The 13,737-nt window shown below is 37.2% G+C and overlaps 1 protein-coding gene across 1 annotated transcript in view; it reads left to right on the top strand.

The window, feature by feature from the left end:
* The window catches only part of FAM171B (family with sequence similarity 171 member B), a gene marked incomplete at both ends in the record, with an annotated part of 62,269 nt that extends 50,209 nt beyond the window's left edge, over positions 1 to 12,060 (top strand). Inside the window, 4 exons of the mRNA XM_082658870.1 lie at positions 1,581 to 1,751; positions 4,915 to 5,031; positions 10,348 to 10,471; positions 10,716 to 12,060. Coding sequence (XP_082514996.1) covers positions 1,581 to 1,751; positions 4,915 to 5,031; positions 10,348 to 10,471; positions 10,716 to 12,060 — 1,757 coding nt within the window. The remainder of the gene's footprint in view (positions 1 to 1,580; positions 1,752 to 4,914; positions 5,032 to 10,347; positions 10,472 to 10,715) is intronic.
* Positions 12,061 to 13,737: the final 1,677 nt, after the last annotated feature.

The raw sequence follows: 13,737 nt of genomic DNA, 5'->3' as shown, positions 1-13,737 counted from the left end.
TGTCTTCTGTTACAAGCCTATGTTTCCTACTGCGACTCTGCCTAAGGGCATTCCCTGGTCCAGGATGCAGACTTGGCCCTCACAAGGGGCAAGCTCTCAACCAATGACAGATAAAGAACACATAACGCATACACACCTGTTCATTAACACATCCTGTGTTGGCTTCCTTCTTCTGTGTTACTCCTCCATTCCCTCAGTGGTGGGTGCTTCCTCCATATTGTTATTTCAGGGTTTGCTTCTTGAGGAAGCCAATCTAAGATACCTGCCAAAGTTTTCCAGTTGTAAGTTACAGGATGCTTTCAAAATAAAAACATCACAAGAATGGTACCAATATATACACTATTGCAAATGAAGCTCATGGTGCATTGGAGGGTTTTTATGAACAACACTCATTAGATTCAGTGGGAAGGAGTCATAATGTGCTGTGCCCTTCAGCGTTCCTCTACCCCCTGCTTTTGAGATTATTCATTAAACATTTCAATTGTCCTGAGAATGCTGCTAACATTTTCAAAGTTCTAGAGCTGTGCTGACAAATGGGAATGTTCTGCTCTGCCCCGTCTGGTAGCTGCTGAGTCACATGTGGCTGTTGAGCTCTTGACACATAACCAGTGCACTGAGAAACTGTATTGCTCATTTCATTTAAATTTAGATTGCTGCATGCGCTTCTGGCTACTCTACTGGATTGTACAGTTCTAGAGCTCTACGAGTATGAAAATTCTTTGTGAAAGTTTCCTCCTCATTGTTTTTCAGACTCTTTTTTCTTTCTTCTTTGAGTTGGCCTTATCCCAAATGGTGGGATGCTGATTTCATCAGTTTCAGCTGCATTCACGATGTGAAGCCACCGACTGTATAGAACTGAGGGGTGGAGTTAAGAAAGCCAGCTGGCTTTATAAATAGTTTGATAGAAGAGATTATAATTACTTACAGATTACATAGTACTTTTTACAGTGCATTACTGACCAGTGCAACTAGTCTACAGAATATGTATGGCATTATTTTGCTTACCTTATGGTTAGAGTTTCAGGACGTTTGCAAAGGTTAATGGTGGCAGCGATAATAAGGATTCCTTTCGATGGCCTCCAAGGCGCTATGCTATTTCCATCTCTCTCTGACCTCCAGGCTTCTTTCTTTCTTACACATGCCAAGATCACTTCCGATTTGGGAGCTTTATGCTGGTTTCTTCTGCCTGGAAGGCTCTTCTCTGAGGTCTCTGCATGGATGGCACCTTCTCATTTGGCCACTGCTCAAATGTCTCCCCCTCAAAGAGGCAGCCTTCCTGTTGGTTTTGTAGGTTTTTAAAAACATTGAATTAGATTCCAGTGACCTTAAATCAGAGGACTCAGAATTTGATCTTTAGGCTCATACTGATTTGTCAATGTTACATAAGTATAGCATTTATTTATGATATATTATATACTTTAAAAATCCTTAAGTAGAATCCAGTATCTATTTGATATTAAAATGGGTAACCCTGGGTGAAATAGAGGAGCTAGATATTTTAGGCCTATATTAGTCTGTTGTTAATACACAACTACAGTTTGTGTTTTACATATGATTTTAATGAACTGTCTTGTTTTTAGGTTTTGAAGGCAATGAACTGACTCCTCTTGCAGCAATATGTGTGAAAATATATTCTGGAGGAAAAGAATTAAAGGTGGATGGCTCTATTCAAATTTCTCTCCCACTTCTACGTACAAATGGTATAAGTGCAGGGGATCACATACCTGCCTGGACATTTGATATGAACACAGGTATGTGAGCTAGGTGAAAAGGTTCTCAATATTTTAGAAATATGTTTCTATATTTTTATTTAAAAATTTCATCTTTATTGAGGTATAATTGACAAACTTTCTATATTTTATACACAATATTAAATTTTAATATGCATTATTTAAAACATTAAAATATTTATATTTGAATGTTTTATCTTTAGTAGAGTACTAAATCAGTAATATTATAATTTTAAGCACTTTGTTAATGACGAAAAGTGACCCTACTTTGATTAATATAATACAATTGTGGGGAAAAGGATATCACTGTTACATTTTAAGATAGCATTATTTACTCACATTCCCATGTTTTTATATTTTGAGCATAAATAAAATTTTTAAAATTATTTCTGCTCTTATGAGTTTATTTTTGTTTTGATAGGAAATATGAAGTTATATATAAAAGCTTGGCTAAAGCAATTGATAAATATATGCTAATTTCATGAAAATAACACTGTTTTTTATACGTATGTGTGTGTATATATGTATGTGTATTATATTTAGAGAGAGAGAGAGGGAGAGAGAGAGAGAGTAGAGAGATTATTCTCCAAAAAAAAATCTTTCGTACCAATTTTGTTCCCTGAGTTTAGCCTCCTAAATAGCAGCTGGATGCACTTTTTTCCCTTCTGCTTCTCTCGGTTTTCTTGTGTTTCCATGTAAATAAGGTGGGAATCTTTACCAAAAAACAAAAATAAGAAAAGATGATCAGTCCAAAACTGGGTCCAGGGGTAGAACTGTCTTGGGTTAAGTCATGTTACACAACCTAGACAGTTTTACAGGACTTGATTTCTTTCTCATCTGTTTCCTGTGTTAATACCTTTCTGGAATAGGATTTCCCTTCTGAGTATCAAGAAGGCTGTAGGTGCTCTCACTTTATACTACCCAGGTTAAAGTCCAACGGAAAGAGAAATTCTTTTCCTAGTAGCTATTACCTAAGCCCTTGGATTCACTGCATTTGTAGAATGGGGTTTGCATGCCCATCTTGGAACCAATCTTTGTGGTCCGCAAATAGATTGCACAAATTTACTTAGGCTTAAGTCATGTGTTGGAACTGGGATTGGAGCCCTAAACTAGTCATGTGGACTGAGAATAGGGAGCAGTAGATCCTCAAAGGAGATTTGGAATGAGGTTTCACTGTAACTGGAAGGGTAGGTAGTGAGGCACAAACACACACATGTTCACTATAGAAGATAAAAACGTGGATATATTATTGTTTAAGAAAGACTGGAAACTATATAAGTAACAATGGTAGTTGTAAGGGACAAACTCTTCTTCTCTCAACTCTATTCTACACTCAAAACTTCACTTCTGGTCACCAAATGTGAGGGTGTTTTTTCTGTACCAAGAAGGCCTCTTAACACGAGCTAATAAGTGTCCTAAAATTTCATTCAATTTAGACACTCTCTACCTGGAGTTAGTGTCAGATCCTACAGGTTAAGGGCTCGGTCCTGCAGCCCCCAACTCAAGAGGCCAGTTGCAAGTCCAGCTTGTCACCCATGCTTCTGCCCAGCTGGCTATAAATTGGAGGTTCCCATGACCCTCTCCTCGAGTTTGATAACTTGCTAGAACAGCACACAGGAAGACAGTTTACCAACTAGATTATCAGTTTGTTATAGAAGGGTACGACTTGGTAATAGCCAGATGGAGGAGCTGCACAGGGCAGGGTATGGGAGAAGGGGCCTGGAGCTTCAGTGCTCTCTCCTCTGGGTGCTCCACCCTCCCAGCACCTCCACGTGTTCACCAACTCTGCTCTCTAAACCCTGGAGTTCAGGGATTTTTATGGAGGCCTTATTATGTAGGCATGCTTGATTAAATCGTTGAACACTGGTGATTGAGTTCAAGCTCCAGCCCCTCTTCCTCCTCTACAGGGGTGCGTAGGGGTGGGGATGAAAGGTCCAACTCTCTGATCACGTGGTTGGCTCCTCTGGCAACCAGCCTCCTATCCACAGGGACTTTCCAAAATTCATCTCATTAACATAAACTCAGGTGTCATTGAAAGCAGCTTGTTACGAACAACAAAAGACACTCTCCACCTTTTTGGACCTTATCACATAGGAAATTCCGAGGTTTTAGGAGCTCTGTGCCAGGACTGGGGATTAAAACCACATATATATTTCTTATTATAAATCACAATGTCACAGTGGTATACTACTGTTAAACATTGGATTAAGAGCTCTAAGACCTGGATTCTGGTCCATTTACCAGCAGTGTGATTTTGAACAAATCAATTTATTCCGGCCTCAATTTCCTGATTTGTTGAATGAGAGAATTGTTTTAAGACACTTTAAAGAAGAATATCTGCTTTGAGTTCTGCTTTCTGATTGTTTCTCCTGAAAAAGGCTTTTGTCTCTAATGTACCTTCCAGTGGCACAATTTTTGAATTAATTTGTCACATATGTAATGCTTAGTTTTAATGTGACTATTTAAAAAGCAGTAGGTTGACTTATTCTGATAATTCCAAGTTTGTCTACCTTATTAAAAACACTGTTTTACATGTTATAGATATACATCATTACAAGGAATCAATAAACCAAATACAACTATACACCAAACTTATAAATAGCTTTGTTATGCTGGACTTCATAAAAGATACTGGCTTTACTGAATGCTTTTTTCTGTGGATAACATTTAATTGAATCCAAATAGCATTTTTTAAAGTTTTAAAAAATTGAGCTCTAAAAGAGCTATGCCAGCAGTACTAGAACAAAACAGTATTTAATAAATAATAAGGCCATAAAACATAGACTATAAGTGTTTAATCAGAATCCCAGAATAGGTAACAACCACCTGTTGATAAATGTGGATTTAATTACTCACATTCTTATTAAGACATATCTCAATATGCACAATGTAGACATTATTTGGAGTCATGATTTCCCTAAATAGATCTATATCCTTAGTTTATTAGTATTGATTTTATTTCCTTTAGTCTTAACAAATCAAATTATTCTATTTAATATATTATAATATGTACTGTATTATGATGTAATATATATATTATCCCATGATAATATATTGCCACAGTTTTCATAATCTTTGAAAAAGTCTTGCAAAGTATTCTATACATGACTATCAGCAAACTCCTATCAGCATTAAAGATATATAAACTAATTGATTAGTATTTTTTACTTGCCTTCCTTTGTAGGTGCTTGGGTAAATCATGGCCGGGGAATGGTCAAGGAATATAACAATCATTTAATTTGGACATACGAGGCACCTCATTTGGGCTACTGGATAGCAGCTCCACTTCCAGGAACTAGAGGTATGGTAAAAATGAAACAGAGAGTAAATTTTAAAAAGTCCAAATAGTCATGCTGAAATTGATATTAGGAGATTCCTATTTTATTCTGAGCATTGCCACTTACTGTATGACACTGGAAAAAGCTTTTAGTCTCTTGATCTCAGCTTTATTTTATTTTTTCCATGTGTATCAAGAAAGATTAAATTCCATGAACTCTAAGGTCCTTTATAGCTGTAATATCTGATGAATCTGAAGTATGAAGTGTATTCAAATCAAGAATTTCCTTAGTTTACTTTTTATGAATAAATTCTACCCAGATCAGTTAGAGTTTTTGGTTGCAAAAAACAGGAATAGATTTTAGATAATTAAAAAAATGTGTTAGGATATAGGGGGTTTGCAGGATCCTAGGGAAAGCTGAAGAAGCAGATTATAAAAGGCAGGAATCTTAGAGGGCCTAGTTAGCAGACCTACTTGACTGTCTTTGGAAGACTGCTGCTTCATAACAGCTGATACTAACCCTTTGCAGTCCTTTCCTCATACTGGTCCTGATCTTTCTAGAGATGTGGAATTTAGATGGGCCCAGACTTAGGTCATGAGCATTCTCCTTGGTGGGGCTGTGGTGGGGAGGAGGAGGGGCTGTTGAATAATAGTGTCCCCAGACTGTTTCCGAGATAAGACAAGTGATAGCTCAAATGGAGAGTGGCCTGACATATGCACAGAAGGTGGACAAAAACCAAGAGCTATCTGCTAGGAATGGCCTATTCATATTCTAGGAGAAATAAGTATTTCATTTTTCCTAGATTTAACATGGTATCAAATTATCTATTTACTTTGTACTTAAACACAACTCAAGATGTAGGATTTCTATCTCGAAATACTCAAACATTGCATGTTTCATCCATTAATTCATCTTAAAAAAAGAAATACTCTAACCTACTGTAGTGTAGACTGGTTGCATCATGGACCTGCTACCACTTTCTAGGGCATCTGGGTGTTCACTGGTATAAATTCTTGGCTTTCCCTGCTGCCAGCTCTGCTAAGTCAACTTTCCAGCAGTCAGCATCTTGTTGTTCTTGTCTCTTATCTCAGTCTGCCTTAACCTATGGGTTTTTGTCTATTTATAAAAACAAAACATCATCAAAAAGTCTACAAACAATAAACGCTGGAGAGGGTGTGGAGAAAAGGGAACCCTCTTGCACTGTTGGTGGGAATGTAAATTGATACAGCCACTATGGAGAACAGTATGGAGGTTCCTTAAAAAACTAAAAATAGAACTACCATACGACCCAGCAATCCCACTACTGGGCATATACCCTGAGAAAACCATAATTCAAAAAGAGTCATGTAGCACAATGTTCACTGCAGCACTATTTACAATAGCCAGGACATGGAAGCAACCTAAGTGTCCATCAACAGATGAATGGATAAAGAAGATGTGGCACATATATACAATGGAATATTACTCAGCCATAAAAAGAAATGAAATTGAGTTATTTGTAGCAAGGCAGATGGACCTAGAGTCTGTCATACAGAGTGAAGTCAGTCAGAAAGAGAAAAACAAATACTGTATGCTAACACACATATATGGAATCTAAAAAAAAAAAAAGGTTCTGAATGCAGACGTAGAGAATGGACTTGAGGACACAGGGAGGGGGAAGGGTAAGCTGTGACAAAGCGAGAGAGAGGCATGGACATATATACGCTACCAAACGTAAGGTAGATAGCTAGTGGGAAGCAGCTGCATAGCACAGGGAGATCAGCTCGGTTCTTTGTGACCACCTAGAGGGGTGGGATAGGGAGGGTGGGAGGGAGATGCAAGAAGGAGGGGATATGGGGATATATGGATACATATAGATGATTCACTTTGTTATACAGCAGAAACTAACACAGCATTGTAAAGCAAGTGTACTCCAAGATGAAAAAAATAAAATAATATAAAAAAAACAAAACAAAGCTTTCAGTGTCATTTTAGTAAAGTTTAGGGAAAGTGTGAAAGCCGAATGCGTATGTCATTCCTTCATCTTTAATCATGTGTCAGAGAAAATTCTTTTGGTTTATCTAGTGTCTTGGTTCCCAGCTGAAAGGCAGCTGCAACCTGGCTATTTCATGCTGTTCAGGAATAGTCCCAGTGCACACCCTGATCCAGGATGTGGATGATATTTTACATACATTTCTCTGTAGCAGTTTATCTGCTAACTTTGTTAGCAATTTATCTGCTAACTTTGTTAGGCTTTGATTTTTTTCTGCAATTTTAAAAATAGTTTGATATTTTCATTTTACATTTGACAACCTTTGAATTTTAAACCATGCAAGGTAACAAGACTTTTTTTCATTGAAGCTAAAATTTAGTATTTCAATAGAAGAAATATGAGCTATTAATATTAACCATTACGATCAAGAGGATGTTCTGTTTTTGTTTGAACTTAGTGCTTATGAGATTTATTCAGAAACCAGAGGGTGATTACTTTTGTTTTTCATGGTGCAAAATATCATGCAATCTTGCCAGCTATCTGACCATATCCAATTCTAGATTTGCAACTATAAAATGATGAAAAGATGAAAAAGAACAATATTTAATACTTCAGCTAAATCCAAGTTCTTTCATTTCTAATAAAAATGACCTAAGGGGCACTTGAGTTTTATAGAGAAGTGTGCTTTCCACTGAAAATATACCTGAAGCAACCAATCTATACAAGATGACTATGAATTCTAAAAGCTGAAATAATTTTCTAAAATAGGTGGAAGTTTTGTTTTAGCTTGTATGTCAGGAATGATTTTGTGTGAATCAGAGTACTAACACAGAAGTGTGGGATTCCCATTCAGTTTGAATTAGATACCTTCTAGTGATGGTTTTGAAAAATCCATATGAGAAATATGGATAACTTGATAACTTGACTGTAGTTCTGGCTTTGACAGTAATTAACAGGGTAAGCTTGAAATAGGTACTTACCCATCTGAGTATTCGTTTTCTCTTTTCTAAATTGCGGGAGTTGGATATGAGGATCACTAATGTCCCTAAACATTTTAGGATGCGAGTGTTACAGTAAACTCAAAATTGGTCCTATGATGGGCCAGTTAGCGTCTGGTGTGCTAGAGCTACTTTAGTTATAATTTGGTTAATAATATACTAAATCTGTTTTTAAAGTAAATCTTAATATTTTTTCAAGGAATTCTAGAAATCTGTTTAAGTGCAAGAAATTAAAATCAATTGGTTTTTCACAGATTGCTACAGGTAAGTAGGTGGCTGAGTATAGAATTTATTAAACAAGTACCATTACTTTTTTTAAATATGCATTTTCAGGTATATTTGAATGAAAATATATTGTAATTTTCTACCTTTCTAACCCCTTTTGGGCATGCGCATATACACCCAGTGCGCCCACACACACATGCAGATGTATGCTTTTTTGCTATTGTCATACATATAAGATTTGGGACAAATGCAACAATGTCAGCCTCTTAATTCCAAAAGTGAGTTCTGTTGGAATTCTGTGGAGTGAAAATTGTTAGCATTACTCTATTGTGGAAATACATATTCAATATTCTTTTGGAGAAGAAGTTGAATTTCACCCAGTGAATAGCCGAACTTTGTTGCAGCTCTGGTTCCTGAATAAGAATCTGTAGGTAGAATTGTTACTCTTATCTCTTTTTTGTTTGAAGAAATTTCATATTGTGCGATGCTGTGCTTGGTTGCCTATTCAATATGATAAACATTTTATTATCAGTTACCATATAGGAAAGCATGGTCAATACTGAAGTGCCTGTTCTTCTATAACCTTGATGTTTCATTTAACAACAGTGGTATAATATAGCTAACACTTACTGAGTGCTTATCACGTGCTAAGCACTGTCGTAAATATTTATACGTATTGACCCATTTAATCTTCGTAACAACCCACGTGGGTGAGGTATGACAGTTATGGACTGAGACACAAGTAAATGAAGCCTGCCCAATACCTCACAGGAAGAAAGGGTGAGGCCAGGATTCCAGTTCAGGCATTCTGGCTCTAAAGTCTGAATGCATAACCACAACACTGCTTCTCCAAATCCTTTAATATTACTATTACTTTAATCAACTTAGATGATGCAAAAGTTAAAGGATCTAAAGGCCTCATGATCCTTAGTCTTTCCAGTGTCCTTGGTGAAGCTGAAAGCGTCACGCTGGACATCTTCTCATGGTCAAGATGACCAGAAAATCGGGTGTCTCATCACCTTGAATACATATTAAAATCCAGTTGATACTGATCTGTGGAGTTGTTGTTATATACATTTTTGAGCAAAATTGGGTCTTAGTGACGTTGAAACATTACCTCAAGATAAGTTGCATTTATTTTCATGCAGAATATTCATAGCCTGCCCTGATCATCCCAGTGCTTAGTCTGCTTTTACCGCAGTTAAGCTAATTACAACAGCACTGTGTATGTGTGCTCATTGTATATATGTGCTCATGAAGAAGAATAATGGCTCACCTGTGCCGTTGCTGGGCTTAGCTTGCTGGGATCATAGCGTCATCTTGTTCTGGAGTCCAGCCTGCAATTAAAAGTTGCAACTTTTAATTCTTCAGGTCCCCCAGTTTTTGCATTCTCTTTGGTCCTTTTCATCCCTGCTTACTTTGGCAAATTCTTTTTGGATTTATCTTTAAAATTTCTTTTTTAATCAAATGCAGCTAATCATAGTCAACACTCACTACATTCTATCTCAAAACCTCTTTGCACAAAGCTCTCGTTAGAAATATTTTCTCCCAGTTTATTCCAGCAAATATTTTGCTACCACATGGCTTGGGCCACCATTTTTATTGCCTCCTGCAACAGTTTCCTCACTGCCTGGCTTGGAAGCCAGTGTCACACATTTTAGGTTTTGTCATAGCAGCACTTCAGCATCTCGCTGCCACTGTCTGCAATACTCAGCCATAAGTAACAAATAAACCTGTTATCTCAGCAGCTAACGATAGCAAACACTTGTTTGTTGCTTTCACTTCATGACTGTTGGGCTTGGCTTGGTTCAGCTCAACATTTTTTCTCGTTCCAGAACCTAGGTTGAAGGAATAGCAAAACTTTGGGATATACTATTCACATAATAGAGGGCCTTAGCAAGAGGACAGGCCATTCAGGCGGCCTCATTTAAGATGCTCACATTTCACTGGGCAGAGCAAGTCAATTGATTAAGCCCAAAGAGGGTAGGGAAAGTAATCTCCACCCACAAAGAAGCCTGCCATGGGAGGGGAGCAAATAAATACAACTGTGTATACACATATTTAGTCTGCCTTGCCCAAGATAGGACATTGAAAATTTGACCTAAAATAATATATTTTCTCTTTGTTTATTTTGAACCATTTAGGGTCAGGTATAAATGGAGATTCAAAGGACATAACTGCCTACCACACAGTGTTTCTTTCAGCCATATTAGGAGGAACAATAGTTATTGTCATTGGATTTTTTGCTGTACTTCTTTGTTATTGCAGGTAAGAACAGTATTAATGTGTATGAACACAGAAACTATCAGACTATAGTATCATGTCAGTTCTGTGTATTACAATGTTAGTAGAAATCAATGGTTTGATCTTTAAAATATGTAGATTAAAATAAAAATGGATATATTCTTAGAGTAGCATTGCATATATTAATAAACATATTATGAGACGATTTTTTTAAATGAAACCTTCTAGATAAGTTTTAAACATTTTTTTGCCTTCTCTTCTACTCTAGGGATAAGTGTGGTACTCCACAGAAAAGAGAAAGAAATATCACTAAACTTGAGGTCCTCAAGAGAGACCAGACAACTTCAACAACTCACATAAATCACATCAGTTCAGTCAAAGTTGCATTAAAAACCGAGGACAAGTCACAGTTATTCAGTGCCAAAAGCTCCTCGTACAACCCTCAGAAAAAGGAACCATCAAAGGTAGAAGCAGAAGAAAGAGTTTCCATGGTAAAAACTCGGGACAGTTTAAAAATCTACAATGAAGATGTTTCATTTCTGTCAGTCAATCAAAATAATTACTCAAGAAACCCAGCTCAGTCTTTGGAGCCCAATGTAGGGTCCAAACAACCTAAACATATTAACAACAATATATCTTCATCTCTAGGTGATGCTCAAGAGGAAAAGAGGTATCTCACAGGTAGTGAAGATGTGTATGGGCATTCTCACATTCCAGAACAGCTTATGCATATCTACAGCCAGCCCATTGCCATCCTTCAGACATCTGACCTCTTCTCCACTCCAGAGCAGTTACATACTGCTAAGTCAGCTACTTTGCCAAGAAAGGGACAGTTAGTCTATGGCCAATTGATGGAACCAGTAAATAGAGAGAACTTTACGCAGACATTGCCCAAAATGCCAGTGCATTCTCATGTACAGCCACCAGATGCCAGGGAAGAGAATATCCCACTCGAAGGTCAACAGAGCTTGCCATCCCAAACTGCAGATTGGAGCCGGTATTCAAACAGCCTACTAGAATCTGTTTCTGTTCCTGGAACACTAAATGAAGCTGTTGTAATGACTCCCTTTTCATCAGAGCTTCAAGGAATTTCAGAACAGACCCTCCTAGAACTGTCCAAAGGAAAGCCCTCCCCCCATCCCAGAGCCTGGTTTGTGTCTCTTGATGGAAAGCCAGTCGCACAAGTGAGGCATTCCTTCATAGACCTGAAAAAGGGCAAGAGAGCCCAGAGCAACGACACGAGTCTGGACTCTGGGGTAGACATGAATGAGCACCACTCAAGTAGAAAACTGGAGAGGGAAAAAACGTTCATCAAAAGTATGCATCAGCCTAAGATCCTTTACTTAGAAGATTTAGACCTGAGCAGTAGTGAGAGTGGAACCACTGTCTGCTCCCCCGAGGACCCAGCTTTAAGGCACTTCCTAGATGGAGGGAGTGGAGCTATCATGGAGCACCCTGGGGAAGAGTCCCCAGGAAGAAAAAGCACCGTTGAAGATTTTGAAGCCAATATATCCCCCACTAAAAAAAGGGGAAGACCACCACTAGTCAAAAAAGATAGCAAGACTAATATCTGGAAGAAGCGAGAGGAACGCCCACTGATTCCCATCAATTAACAGCAAGAGTGGTTGTGTCTCTGCTGTCTCGTGCTGTTTATTCTTGCTTGTTGTTGTAAACTGCCGTATGAACTTCTGCAGAAGTTGAGACTGAGCAATCTCATGGTCCCTGGACATGTCTCAAGCAGAGTAAATAGTAAAATGGTAATTCAGTAGTGAGAGAAAGATACCAAGGAATGCTTTTTCTGGCCTATTCTTTTCATTTATTTTTGGGTGATGAATTTGAAGTATCCAAGAGTTCAAAATGTGAAATAGCTTCAAGATGTTAGTTATCCAAAAATGTTGCTCAGTCAGCAAGTTGAGTCCTGACTCTGAAGAATAACAGTGAAAAGTGTACTCCTAAAGTTGCTTCCAAAAATGTTGCTTCTGCTTTGATGACCAACCCTGTGAAATGTTTAGAAATGAAACTGTATTCTTCAGGCATCATATTCTTGTGAAATGTTACTATTATGTTCTCCACTGCCTATACTTGAAAATAACTTGATAAATATTCTGGATTGATGTTATTCTAGAGTTCAAAGGCCAAACCTCATTTTCTTTCTTTTTTTAAACAGCATGTGTATTGTTATCAACCCAAAAGTAAATTCCATACTCACATAAGATGGGCAAGAAGCTACTTGGTTGTTAGAGAGGGAAATGCCAGCTCTTTGGTTGTTTTTGGATACAACGTCACAGAATAAAAAGGTGTTGTTAGTTTATTTAGAAATCTGAGAAATGAATGCCCTGATACTGAATTTTTATTTAAAAATTTCTTACCCCCTTCCCCATCACCAAAAGTGAAGTGAGCTTAGCTGTCAAGGAAAACTTTTTACCAATCTAAAAAAAAAAAAAAACCCAAACATTCCTCCCCCTCCCCAATTTTTAGTTTAAGACTCACTGATACATGTAGGCTAAAATCAGTTTTAAGATATTTCTTCTATTTAAAAAAATTTAGTCACTTAAACACTATTAAACTTGATTTAAAAAATCAATGAATTGAAAGTTTCTTATGAACACTCAAAATTAAAATATATGGAGCTAAAGGAAGTAAATATTTCAATATTTTCTGAAATGTCAAGCAGAAAAAAAAATGCCATTTCCCTGAGAGAGACTCAAAAATACCTTCATGATAGTAGGTGTATATCCAGATCTTTTTCTTCAGTTGACATTCATAAAAAATGTTTGGGAAAAACAGTTTCAATTTCATGGGAAAAGTAAAAGATTTTTCTTAAATCACTTAAATGCTTTAAGTTATATAACATTTTTTCCAAGTTTGGAAGTCATATATTCATATTCTTTTCATCATAGCAAAGAATTCAGTGTGAACACATTCAACAGCTCTTTTTAATTATGTGTTTTCAACTCCAAATTATCATTCCTATGTCCTAAAAATGAAGCTCTTTGTTAATTAAAATCAGCTCATCCCATTTTTCTTAATTTCCATAAAGACAGATGTCTGAAGCAGCTTCCCCTTTCCCCTGGGGAAAAAATGAAACTGAACTGCTTTATTTCTCATGCCCTACTAATTAACTTGGAAGCAACATAGAGACCCAAGGCACATAAACAAGTTGAAAGAACTAAAATTAGCCACATTAGCTTCAGTCAAATTATATAGATATACAACAAAAGGCAACAGCTTTTTCCCCAAGACAGTAGACTTCAGCCAGTTTTTTCCTGCAACCATTTCTGAAGCATCTA

The sequence above is a fragment of the Grampus griseus genome, assembly GCF_964374135.1.
Source record: "Grampus griseus genome assembly, chromosome: 7".
NCBI classification, from domain to species: domain Eukaryota; kingdom Metazoa; phylum Chordata; class Mammalia; order Artiodactyla; family Delphinidae; genus Grampus; species Grampus griseus.
This window is presented reverse-complemented; position numbering and strand designations above follow the sequence as displayed.